Source organism: Numida meleagris, chromosome Z (genome assembly GCF_002078875.1).
Source record: "Numida meleagris isolate 19003 breed g44 Domestic line chromosome Z, NumMel1.0, whole genome shotgun sequence".
NCBI classification, from domain to species: Eukaryota; Metazoa; Chordata; class Aves; order Galliformes; family Numididae; genus Numida; species Numida meleagris.
The window spans coordinates 42,650,395-42,663,037 of NC_034438.1; the positions used below are offsets into that span (position 1 = coordinate 42,650,395).

The 12,643-nt window shown below is 35.6% G+C and overlaps 1 protein-coding gene across 6 annotated transcripts in view; it reads left to right on the forward strand.

Annotated features, from left to right (window-relative positions):
• ERCC6L2 (ERCC excision repair 6 like 2) overlaps positions 1–12,643 on the forward strand; it is a 135,606-nt gene that overhangs the window by 46,867 nt on the left and 76,096 nt on the right. For 4 of the 6 annotated variants that reach the window (XM_021379458.1, XM_021379460.1, XM_021379461.1 and 1 more), the window contains one exon: positions 11,368–11,555. The exons of the other annotated variants lie outside the window; for them this stretch is intronic. In XM_021379458.1, coding sequence (XP_021235133.1) covers positions 11,368–11,555 — 188 coding nt within the window. The remainder of the gene's footprint in view (positions 1–11,367; positions 11,556–12,643) is intronic. 6 annotated transcript variants of the gene reach the window in all.

Here is a 12,643-nt window from a genome sequence, read left to right on the forward strand (position 1 = left end):
TCACATTGGTCAGCTCTGAAAGAGTTGGAAATTGTGTAGCATGGCACCTTCTGTGTAATTTTTTTGAGAGTATTTGTAATCAGATTCTGTACCTTGTTGTTGTGATTTGAAACTTAAAAATCTCCAGTTTGACCTGGACCCAGTTAACAAAAATTCTGCTTGCCGTAGCACATGCAAGAATCTCTGTGGCATAGAAGGTCAAACATAGAAGCTTTTCTTTTTCTTTTTTTAGACTGGGAATATGGTTGTTGTAATGTATTAAATTAATGGTCATTATAGTCTGTCCTTAATGTCTGAAACATTAAAAACTAGAGTTCAGTGGGAGTACTCTTGCAACAAAATATGTATTTTGTGGTTTTCGTTGGTCATGCATCTTGTTTAATTACATATGGAATACATAAAATCTGGAATAAATTCAGGTATACTTTGTATGGTTTTGTTCTTATTATATAGTGGTTTTAATCTACTGTGATTATCTGGACATTTTTTGTTGTTTGCCTTGTAATAAATATTTGCAGTTTTCTAGACTGATTCATAAGTTGAACCACAGACACAGAATAAGTAATTGGTGGATATGCAGTTCAGTGGTTACAAACATTGTGAGGATCACTGTGGAAATTACAGGCATAAGACTTTGTCATTTGGGGTGTTGAACATCTGCAGTGGCAAAAAGAGTTTCTTCCAATGTTGTTGATATGCTGTAATTAGTTGAGCCATTAGCAGAGATTTTTACGCTGGGAAGATCAAACTAGACCAGCCAATGAAAAGTGAAGCCTCTTCAATTCTAGCACATTTGCATTATAATGTCTCTTCTTAACAGAAAAGCAGGTCAAAGATACTCATGAGCACTGTGGAAAGATGCTTACTTAATGGTAGTGGCTGGCAACATAAATCAAATTCAATATAAATGAATTAATACTTCAAAGGGACTACTTTGCACAACTGTCTGTTGATCCATCTGTCTCCAAAACAATTTTGTGGGAGTTCACTTGTATTGTTTGTTTAACTTACATTCTATTATCTAAAGTTTGTATGACTTAAAAGTATTGCAAATTAATTTATTTTGTCAATCAGTTTAAGGCATTTCAGAAGCAACAGTAGTAGCAGTTCTCTTGGAGATCAAATTAGGGAGGAAAGAAACTATCAGTAATTATGGAAAAGTCTGCCTCTTGATTTCATTTCCTTTTCTTACTTCGACATAGAGGCATTAATCTAGAAATAATCCCTAAATCGCTGCCTGTTGTTAAACAGGGAGCTTTGAATTTCTTGTTATATGCTTTAAAAAAGAGCCATTACATACTCATACAAATCTTTGAAAAACTATCTACTTAGAATGCTAGTACTAATATTTTTCTTTCTTCATTATTTTAATTTCAAAAGGTGTTCTCTGAAAAACATTCCTCTGAGAGAAATATTATTGTTGCTCTTTTGGCCATCAATTTTTACTGATCATTTTTCACTTGATTTTCATTGGTTTAAGGCAGAACGTGTCCAAGCAACTAATAGTTTTGTCCTGCAGAGAGTGCTGATTTCATGTAAAGTTTAATTGAAAAAAAATCTACAGATTGAAGTAGAATTACATGGAAATTTAAAGAATTATGCTTTATTTTTAATATTACATCAGTATCTTAGGGAAATAATTATAGTATAAAATCCTGCAATGTTAACTGTTACCTGATAATTCTTAAAAGAATAACAAAAATTTTTGTCAGCTGAAATTTCTTACTGATTTTGCTTTCTAGCATCATTATTTTAACAATGTGTCTAAAATGGTTGTGCAGCCATTATTGTTCACTTTGAATTACCACATTCTTAAATAATTTCTTAGTGTATTGAAGCTCTATTTGATAGCATTATGAATGATGATTTAATAATAATTCATTTGATTTTAAGCATATTTAATCAACTTGTCTGATTTGTAAAAGTAGGAGTCGTCACAGAAAGATTTTTTCATTTCGTAGGTAGGCCTCTTTTGGACAACGATATAATATTCTTTGTGCTGTGCTGGTCTTTTATGCTGGCTTTGTCTTCCTCCTTTGTTCTACAGTTTGTTTGTAATGAGGTGTTTCTGCCTTTAAATACATTTCTTCATGTAATGATCTCTGAGAAAGAGATGCAAAAACACTAAAAACCAGTGAAGTATTCCATTGATGCAGATGTGTTTTATGTTTGGAAATACTGTTTTTCCTGCAAATCTTGGACTGAGTGAAACATGTTTATTTCTGTTTACATGTGAATCTAGAATGACAGAAGTAATAAATGACATAATAATAAGTAATAGGAAAAAAAAAAGTGATAAGCAAATAAGACAACCTCATTTGAGAATATTGACATTTTGTTGAATTCTCCATGTTGAATGAGTAGTTATATTTTGGCTTCACTAAATTCCCATGACGTTTTACATCTTAGCCATTGAAACTAAAGAACTTAAACAAAATTATGGAAATTAGGTGAATATGAATATCAGAAAAATTAAGATGCTGAAAAGAGATAAAGTAGGTTTCTTAGTTCTTTATTGCTGAAGTATGAAAACCAATGTAGGCACTAAGGTTAACTACAAATTGCAGTAAATGAGAGGACTATTCCTTCAAAGTGAGAAAAGTTACATGAGGAGAAGTTCCTAAGAGGCCAAGGTAGAAGGAGTGGAGACCTGCAGTTTTTATCTGTTGAATGAAGGCTTTGCGGATATGTAGAAAATCTTACTTAAGAACATGAGTTGCTAATGAATAAATAAGCTTGGATTTAAATTGATTTTAAAAACTGTAAGATTTGAACTTTAAGATAGGAAAAAGTGTCTGCCTGTATAATAGTTTCTTTCCTTGACTTCAGAAGATCTGTGTTAGAGCAAGAGAGTGGGTGTTAAGACAAGTTTTAAAGCTTAGGTTTCAGTTGAATGTGTTTTCTATCCAGTAATGGGTTGTCAGTTTGTCCTTAATGTTGCTTGTGCTAGGGTTCATATACCTCTGCTGCCTTTAGTCTGAAATAATAAAACATACTGTGTTAACCTGCTTTTGTTTTGTACCGCTAAAGGTGTAGGGGAACAAAATCTTGGTTCTTTTTTACAAGAAACTGTTCCTGCTAATATTTCTTAATTTTTTGTTTCCTTTGTGCTTCAGGTTGCAGAACTCTGCAGGGATACAGCTTGAAGTTTATGTTGTGGTTTAACCCAGCAGGCAGCTTAGCATCACACAGCCATTTGAAAAAAAAAAAAAAAGAGTAGAACTCATAAGTTGAGACAGAACTATTTGCTAAGACAGAAAAAGAAGAAAAATAATAGTAACGATAATTATGTGATGCACAGCACAGGTGCTCACCAGCCACTGACTAATACCCAAGCCAGGCCCTGAGAATCAGCAGCACCCCTCCCTCACTCCTGTTTTCTAGTTCTACATGATGTCATATGGTATGGAATATTCTTTTGACCAGTTTAGGTCAACTGTTCTGGTTCTGTGCCCGCCCAGCTGCTGGTAGTCAACATCGTTTTTCTCCTAAAGCCAAAACATAGCATCATATCAGATGAATAAAACTAGCTCTGTCCCTGCTGAAACCAGGACAGTCTGTTGTAAAACTTTGGACTCTTCTTTCTGCAGAGGTATTAATGCAGACATACTCCTAATTCTTGCTTGTTTTCAAATGAATTATGTAAACTGACTAGTTTAGTTAGAATGTTCACTTTTATAATACGGTATCCTTGTGTTTGACCACTGAAAATTAAGTTAGGGAAATAAAACGTGATGAGAGCTCTCAAGGTCTCAGCTATGAAAGATGAGATAAAGTCTGAAAGTAGTAAATGTAATAATATGGAGTATGCATTAGACACACAAGAGTAATCCACATCTTGGATGACTAGTCAAAATCAGTGCTGTCCATTATCTAAATTCAAGAATAACTATTTGAAGATAGTTTGTATGTGATTATAGTAGCAGTAAGCAAATGTGGCAGTGGTTTCTAATCACATTCTTCAATAAACTATTGTATTTTTGGGAATATGTTCCCTTTAATACCAAATTCTATGGAATTCATAAAAGTGGAAGAAGTTTCTGTAGCTGAAGATGAGATGCAGTGGCAGTTTCAATGAAGAGAGTGACTGTTGTCTCGTTATAGAAGGAGCTATCATAAATAGACATGTGTAGCAGTGGATAACTGCTTTACTTTTCAAGTATAATTCAACAGGTACTTAAAAGACTAGCAATTATGTTTTTAGATAAACATGATACTTACGTAGTTTTCTGTCTTTGAGGAATAATTAGAATTACGGTAACAATATTTTAACCAACAGCTCGTGAATTGTACCTCTATCTCGTGTCTGAAAATTGTCCAAATTCTGCCTATTGACCACAACTGTCATGTCAAATCAATGTAGATTTTGAGAAGAAGGGACAGAAGAGTGGAACATGCTGCTGTATGATAATTTTGCCCAAACAGCTGGTGTTTCTGATAGCGCTGTTCATGTGGAAGGCAGAGGAGCATCGATAATCAGAGTTGTTTAAGAGCCTCCATAATCAAAACAAAACCAGGGATTTTTGTTCTGTGTGGATATATGGCTGATAGCTGAAAAAATTTTGGAGACACAGATTATCCTCTATTAGAGTGTAACAGTGCATCTAAAGTAATTTCCACTAAATCTGTCCTCTGTAATTCTGAAAATACATTGCACATCTCTGAACCTAAGTGTATGACCAGTCAGATGTATCTCTTAGGTTGCAGTTTGTAGTCCTAAACTGAAGACAGAAACAAGAGTCAGCTGTCTGGTACCATCATGCACAGAGTATTGCATCAGGCTTCAGTGTGCTAAGCACCTGAAAGCAGGAAATGCCTGTAGTTTAATGTGACAAATATTCCAGTAAAGATTACTAAGAGATGGTCTTTGTTCCTTCCTTATTCATTTGAGCACAGAAGACATTTAATCTGCTGTTTCACAGAAGATTATTTGTAATAAGTCATCTTCTGTGTAGAAGTGTAAGGGAAGAAAGTTACATTAAATATACTAGAGTAGGTAACCTGGTTTTCCTGCTTTTTCTGTGTAGCTTTTAGGCTGATTGAATGACATTCAGTCATCTTTGTTCTGCATTTTAGATTCAGTTCTAATCTGTTTATAAGTCTGTGCAAATAGACTTGATTAGAAACTCTCTTATCAAATGAATGGAACAGTTTATTGCTTCATCTATTAAGAAAATATTTGGGATTCAGCTATCTTGTATGACTACGAGGAATTGAAGAAAGATATTGGAAACAAAATCTTCTAAATTAAATTTGTGAATGAAAACTGTAGACCAGGCATCATGTTCTTTTAAAGCCAGAATATAATTTTTGGAGTAGATATACAGTTATTTTAGATTTCCAAACTACAACAACAACAATAACAAAAAGGTCTGGAAAGTAATCCACGTGATACTTTCTTAAAAATTCTTCTGACATTATTAATTTTGCGGAAGAAAATGAAAGTCATAACATCTTCTCAAAGTTCCTAGTCATCTACTAGATATTTCTAGAGTGTTGTTTATTAGTGGGTTCCAGGCTACAAATGTGCATGCAGTGTTGTTACTTAGTTTTTTAGGTAACTAGCACTGTTTTTTGAGAAGCTTTTTCTTACGTACCTTAAGAAATAGAAGCTTCTGTGGGCCTAGATTAAATATCTTCTTATAATGTTTCTCATCTATTCAGAATTAAAAGACTGCATTCCTTAATTTCCTATTTAATTTTTGTGTTAATTGGCAAAATCACCCTGTGTGAAATTTTTTACAGAGGTACGGAAGTCTGAAGTAGACTTCCTTTACTTCCTGTAAAGCTGAACTTATGAAGTATTTCTTAAGTAGGAATCCGGAGGACGTGGAGTGGGTTGGAGTATGGGGAAGACTTTACAGAAGACTTGGTTGCTTTATAAAAAAAGTCAATAATATGAACAGGACATAATGAGTAACTTGAAAAATTGTTTATATCCTGTATTAGAGCTAACTTGCACTTTCTGATATGTGAAAAGCTTCTAGCCACATAAAACTTTTACTGTACCTGTTAAATAGGTGGAGTCTTTTATTTTAAGCAAGTGCGTATTTTCAACTTAAGTTTACTTAGCTTTTACTGAAGATAAATGTACAAAGACAGCCATTCAATTGAGGATTAATCACTATGGCAACAGAAACGTGCAGAATGGAAAGGGAGAGGATGTATTCTCCCCTCTGCTTCCTGCCAGCTGTCGTATTCAACCTCTGTGGCATGAATTCAGGCCAAAATATAGACTGTGACTGGCTCTAAGAAACTATATCTGTATTTTTGTAAATTGGTACAAGAATCTCACTATAAAAAAAGACTTAATCCTCTGAATTGGATGACAGACGTTTGGCAGTCTTGCCGGTGTTGTACAGAGAAATAACGGGATGCTTTGTAGTAAAACCTGGATTAATGGTAAACCCTTCTTTATGTTATTTCAGTGTGGTGTAAATGAGAGAATTAAGCATGCTGTCAGCCTAAGAAAAAACATGCTCTTTGTATTTCCAATGCGGATTCAAGTGCTGTTGAGAATACTATTAAATACAAAAGTTGTGTTTTTAAGAACTCCTCTTTATTGTATCTGTATTACACTGGCATTTTGTAGATTATTTAAACAAAGACTTTGTATCAGTTATAGTAACTCTGATTGCAGTTTGTTTGTACAGTTTTCATATTCAACAAGTTTAGATAGTTGTTTACAATGAGTAAGCTTTCGGGAGCTAACATTCCATTATCCTTGCTCTTCTGGGATAGAGCAGGCTATTCGACTTTAAAATAATTGTTCCCAAATGACTGGCCTGTAATGCTGCTTTATTGACATTACTGTTTCAGTTTACAATGGACTTAACTATTTCAGTATGTCTTTTAGTAGGTATTTTTAAATGGGATGAGTTCATACGTGACATTCTGTGAAGCATGTAGTTGCATTATCTATATGGTGTATTTGCCTGACTTATTGTTTTAGTGCTGTTTAATGGAGGAGCTGGAGTATGAAAGGAGGTAGCTACACATCCACAGACTTCTGCTGGAATAAACAGGTGCCTTAGCTTTGAATTCTGAGACAGGCTGACTATCTCTTTTCATCTCAACAGTAATAAGTATGTTAATTTATGGTAAGGTGTTCAGTGAGAAAGATGTTGAGGTTTATAGATGTTTGTTTTGTTAACAATTTGGTAAATGAAATGAGACTGCTCCAGTGATAAATTTTTGCAGTTAAATGATTGGAGAAGAAACAGTGTGACTCAGAAGTTAAAGTGGAGCAGAGAGAAAACAATCCATCCTTGATTGACTTAGTAGTCTATTTTCCTCTAGCAAGCAAAATATAGAACTCATTGAGTCCTTACTCTACATTTAGATGAGTAAAAAAGCTGACCATGACAAGCAAGGGAAACTTACTACGTATTACTCTGATAAATTCATCAGCAGATATAGCTAAATGCTCATCTCTCCATAGTCTGATAAATATACAAGAGTATGCCCTGCTTTATGTGTTGGCAGAGTATTCTGGAGAAGTAATTGGAACATGGGATAAATCTAACTTTCTGGATGATATTTCAGTGATTATTCTGCTGTGATATTATCTAGTATTAGATATCTCTGTCATCGAGTTCACAGCCAACTTCCTGAGTAGTTTTGTTTAGTTCATAAAATTAAGTATAATTGTCCTAGAATATTTTAAAATTTCAAGGTAGATTAGCTTTTCTTTGATTTTGACTGAGGACCTCATTTTTAGATAAGCCTCATTAAATTTTGAAGACAGAATTATACTTGGTTTTCCTTGATAGGTAAAATAATTTAGGGATAAATTCTTGTTTAAAATGGGTATGTGTAGAAGAGAAAAGGTGAGACCAAGGATGAACAGTCAGGTAACAAGCATTTCATAGTATTTATATATGAAATGACCTGACAAGTATAGAAAATGTCAACAAAATAAAAACAATGACTAAAAATAGCCTGTATTCAAAAACAGCTTATAGGAAGGTCATAGCAATGGATTATATTATCCAAAAGGCTCCCAGGAAAAACCACAGAAATACATAAGGAAAAAAAGATTAGCTGAAATAATAGAGAATTATAACTAGCCTAGACAGCGTCACTGGAACTGAGAACGTATCTGACAAGTCTTCTGTTTTCCCAGGTTTTGAGGATAGTGGGAAAATACAAAGTAGACTGTTGCATACAGGTTTATTAGTTGTTGCAAGCTGAGTTACTTTCAAGGACAGTTATACTGAATTCAGTGTTCAGACTTTTCTATAAATCAGGTAACTGCAAGGTGGCTAGAGTTTTAAGAAGGCCTTTCTTGTTTTAGAAATGAAAGCAAACAATGAAAGTGTGCAATGGATGCTATCCTGGACATTTAGCAGTGGTGGTTTCATGTGTGGAGAAAAGCCAGTAAAACTGCTTCAGCTGTGTGTGGGAATGTCAGATGGGAACTACTGCTGGAGACTGGTATCTGCCAAGATACCTACCATAAAATAATACTTGAGTTAGGCAGTAAAAAAGAGGAAGATACTCAGATATCATAGAATTGTTTAAGCTAGAAGGGACCTTTAAAGGTCATCTAGTCCGACACCCCTGCAGTGAACAGGGACATCCACAGCGAGATCAGGTTGCTCAGAGCCTGGTCCAGCCTGGCCTTGAATGTCTCCAAGGACAGAGCATCCACTGCCTCTCTGGGCAACCTCACTACACTTATCATTTAAAAACAAAAAAAACAAAAAAAACCTAATTTCTTATATCCAATCTAAATCTCCCTTCTTTTAGTTTGAAACAATTTCCCCTTGTCCTGTCACAACTGCAGCCAAGAAAACTGACAAAATAACTTGACACACCAATGAGTTATGTCAAGCAGGTATTCCCTTTATTACAGCACTGGGTGCATGGGGGATCGCTCCACCAACATGCACACGGAGAGAAGCAGCGATTATTTGTTTAAAGATATAGCATATACATATTCATTACATTCCAAGGACATGGGCAGAAATTCCAAAAAATAATTAGCATCTTTGGTGGTTGTGGGATGAAGGCTAATAGTCATTCTCACTGTATATTTCCAACCTTTTAAGGGGGAGTAGCCTGAACTGGTTCCCACTAATGTTACGTTGAGCTGAAGCATTTGTTTTGCTGTCTTATCTTCAACAACAGGACATCTATTCTACTTTCTTATCTTCACTTGACAACAAGTTTTGCGGCCTCCACATTTTGTTCTTGAGCTTACATTTACACAAGCCTCCCATCCTTCTGCTTATATCCCCTAAAGTTATGCAAAAGACTGTTCTCACAATATGGAAAGGCTGTTCTCATGATTCACAACAGACCCTGCTGAAGAGTCTGTCCCCTTCTTATAGTCCCCCTTTAGATACTGAAAGGCCACTATCGGATCTCCCCAGAGCCTTCTCTCCAGGCTGCCTCTCTCCAGCTGTCTCAGCCTGTCCTAATAGGGAAGTTGTTCCACCCCTTGGATCGTTTTTGTGGCCCGCCTCTGGATGTGCTACTGCAGGTCCATGTCTCTCCTGTACTAAGGACTCCACATCTGGATTCCTGAAGCCTCACCAGCGCGGAGCAGAGAGGCAGGATCACCTCCCTGGACCTCCTGGCCACGCTTCTTTTGATGCAGCCCAGGATGCAGTTTCTGGGCTGTGAGGGCACATTGCTGGCTATTGTCCTGCTTCCCATTCACGAGTACCCCCAGGCCTTTTTCAGCAGAGCCACACTCAATCCTTTCATCCCCCAGCTTGTATTGGTAGTGAGGGTTGCCTCGACCCAGAGCAAGATCTTGTGAAAGAGTGACAAGTACACTAGGTCTTGTTACACCGAAGTCTCAATGTTTTCATGCAAAAAATCCATCAAAATATATTTATTTTAAAACTCACATCACTTTGTTCAATATTATCCATGCATATCATTTTTTAAGTTAATAGTTTATATGTGTGCAGAATTAGCAAGATAACTATAGACTGTATGCTCTATATGATATCTGCTCTTTCAGTGTTAATTTCGTTGCTATCATCATAGCATTACTGGGAGATCAAGAGGGTTTTTTTAATCTTAATTGGAGTTTTGGTTTCAGTTTTGTTTTCTATAATTTAATATTGCCATGAAATTGTGATGTTTGGAGTTGCTCATGTAGCCTAAACGGAGAAAATTTATGCCTGTAGGTCCCTTAGTTTTAACATCTCTCTCTATGCTAGTTTGAGGTTATTTGCCAAAGTAGTGGATTGAGAACAGCTGTGAGATCCTAAAGCAGAAGAACATTTTGAACAGCCTGTGCAAGTAAAGGAATTGGATGTGAATCAAATAGAAACATATTGCAAAGAAACCCTGCAGATCCAAAACCAAATTTTGAACTGCAGGTGATGAGGTGTGAACACAGTTTGTTCTTTCATCTTTCAGACAGTATCTATAGGGGGACAGAGGATATCGCTAAGCAGTTATTTTTTTTTCTTGACTTATTATTGGAGAAAAAAAAATATTTCAGTTTTTCCCCACTATCAAATGCATTATTTAATTTTCATATTCCTGTTGGGGAGGAGAGAAATGGTTACAAGAATTTAGGAGAGTTTCTGAATTGACTGTCAATGTATGATGGGTCAATCTGTAATACAGACTTCCTGAATTCCCTTGATGACCATTACAATTAGGATTGACTTTCTCCATTTAAGAATCATCACAACTTCTACATCTGTATTATAATGTAAGTACAGTGTGTAACTGTTTCCTCTTCATTTACAGGCAAGTGTAGTAATGCTTTCCAAGGTATCTTTACAACTCTGATTATTTTTGTTTGTTAGAGATTTTGATATTCACAGAAATGTTCTTACCTTAACTTTGATATCTATAGTGATTATTTATATGACTAAAAATAATAATACACCTTATATTGTTATAGTTTTTCTTTGAGTGTTAAATTACTAAAATTAGTTACGAGTATATACTGTGCATAAATAAGAAGGAATTAATTAATACACACTAATAAGCAGAAAGCGGTGAATCTAAATAATCCATCTATGTTTCTAAATAAATGCAGGTAGATACTATGTATCTATTTGGAGTGCAACTTACAGACACATACTTCTTTTTCTATTTTACAATAATATTTGGAGGTTCTGAGATTAAGTGTTTGTATAACACTTGTTAATGCTTTAGAGAACTTCATGATCTTTCATAACATATTTGGAAAAACATCCTACTTTACTTTTAGTGAACAGAGACTTCCCTTCACTGTCCTGAGGAAGCATGTGACATAGCAGGGAGTTTTCAGTGAATCTCTGAATCCCCCTAAGCAAACAAACTGTAAAGTCCAAGCAAAGACAGAAGCAGTCGTAACATCATCCTGTCAGACCCAGCTGTTGTGACAACTTGCATTTCTTATTTTGTTAGAAAGCTGAAGAAAAGCCAGAAGAAATGATAGCAGGGAAGAACATTATGAAGAGAGAGCATGGAATCATGGTGAACAGTAACCAACATCACCTGTATATTTTGCATCCTGTGACCCAGAGAAACAGTAAAGTACACAGAGTGGGTTCAACCACCTTCTTGGTTGGAAAGACCCCCAAAGAAATCCGCAGGTGAGACTCTTTGAGAAGAAAGTAAAAGTCTAAGCTTCAGAAATTAATGTTCTCTTTGTTTCAGCCCTCCCCAGGGAATTCTGATGTGTAGGGGTTTTTTTGTGGCAAGAGCAGAACTAACAGGAAACTTCCACTCTAACTTTACAGAAAGTAGCATAATTGATTAATAAAATGAATTTAACCCACAAATGAGTTTAATTTGTTGATTTGATCTGTTACACATTACATCACTGTGCAGATGTCATTGCCACAGTATTCATGGTATATGCCCCATGCAGTATAATAAACTAATGTTTAAACTGTATAGAAACATGAGATTTTTATAGCGGCAGCTTCTGACAGCTTACTGCTTTTGTCTAGATTTCATCACTTTCACTGAAAGACTGTAAAAAGATTGAACATTTTATATATTTTTTAACATAGAGCTTTATGGTTTTTGATACTTTTTTAATAAGTTCCCTCCCCATCTTTGGAAAGATAAGAGTTTTTCTATCTTCTCACTTTTCCTTTTTCCCCAAACTGTTGCTATTAATAATACTGATGCTTAATTTCCAGTGCTTAATTACTAATGCTTAATTGATTAGGAAACTGCCTACAGTGGTTGTGCATAAGGAGGGTAGTGGGAGCCAGTCACTAAAGCAGTATTTAGCGCTAAGGAGGATTACATCTCATTGTCCTCAGCCTTCTGGAGCCCTCTTACGGGAAAGGCAGCATTTCATATCCGGTTTCTGACAAGGAGGCATAAACCCACACCTCCAGCCTTCCAGCTAAGTGGCTTGACCCCAAACTATGGCTAAACTTCATTGGAGTGATCTTCTTTAATTAGACCTTGGCCTCTTAGCACAAGACAAATACTTGATAGCTAACTAGAAAGAATGGAGGGGACAGTCTCTGCCTCCTCTGATGGTATTCACCAAGCTCTTACTCAGAAAGTTTTTTTTAAGGAGTTTAAACAACTATTCTGCCCTCTTCCCCCCCCCAAAAAATTCTACTGTTTCTCTATATAAATCCTTTCAGCAGATAAATACCCTCGAATTCTGGCCCTTTGGCACGTAATCTTACCTACATTGAAAGTTGATGTGTCAGCA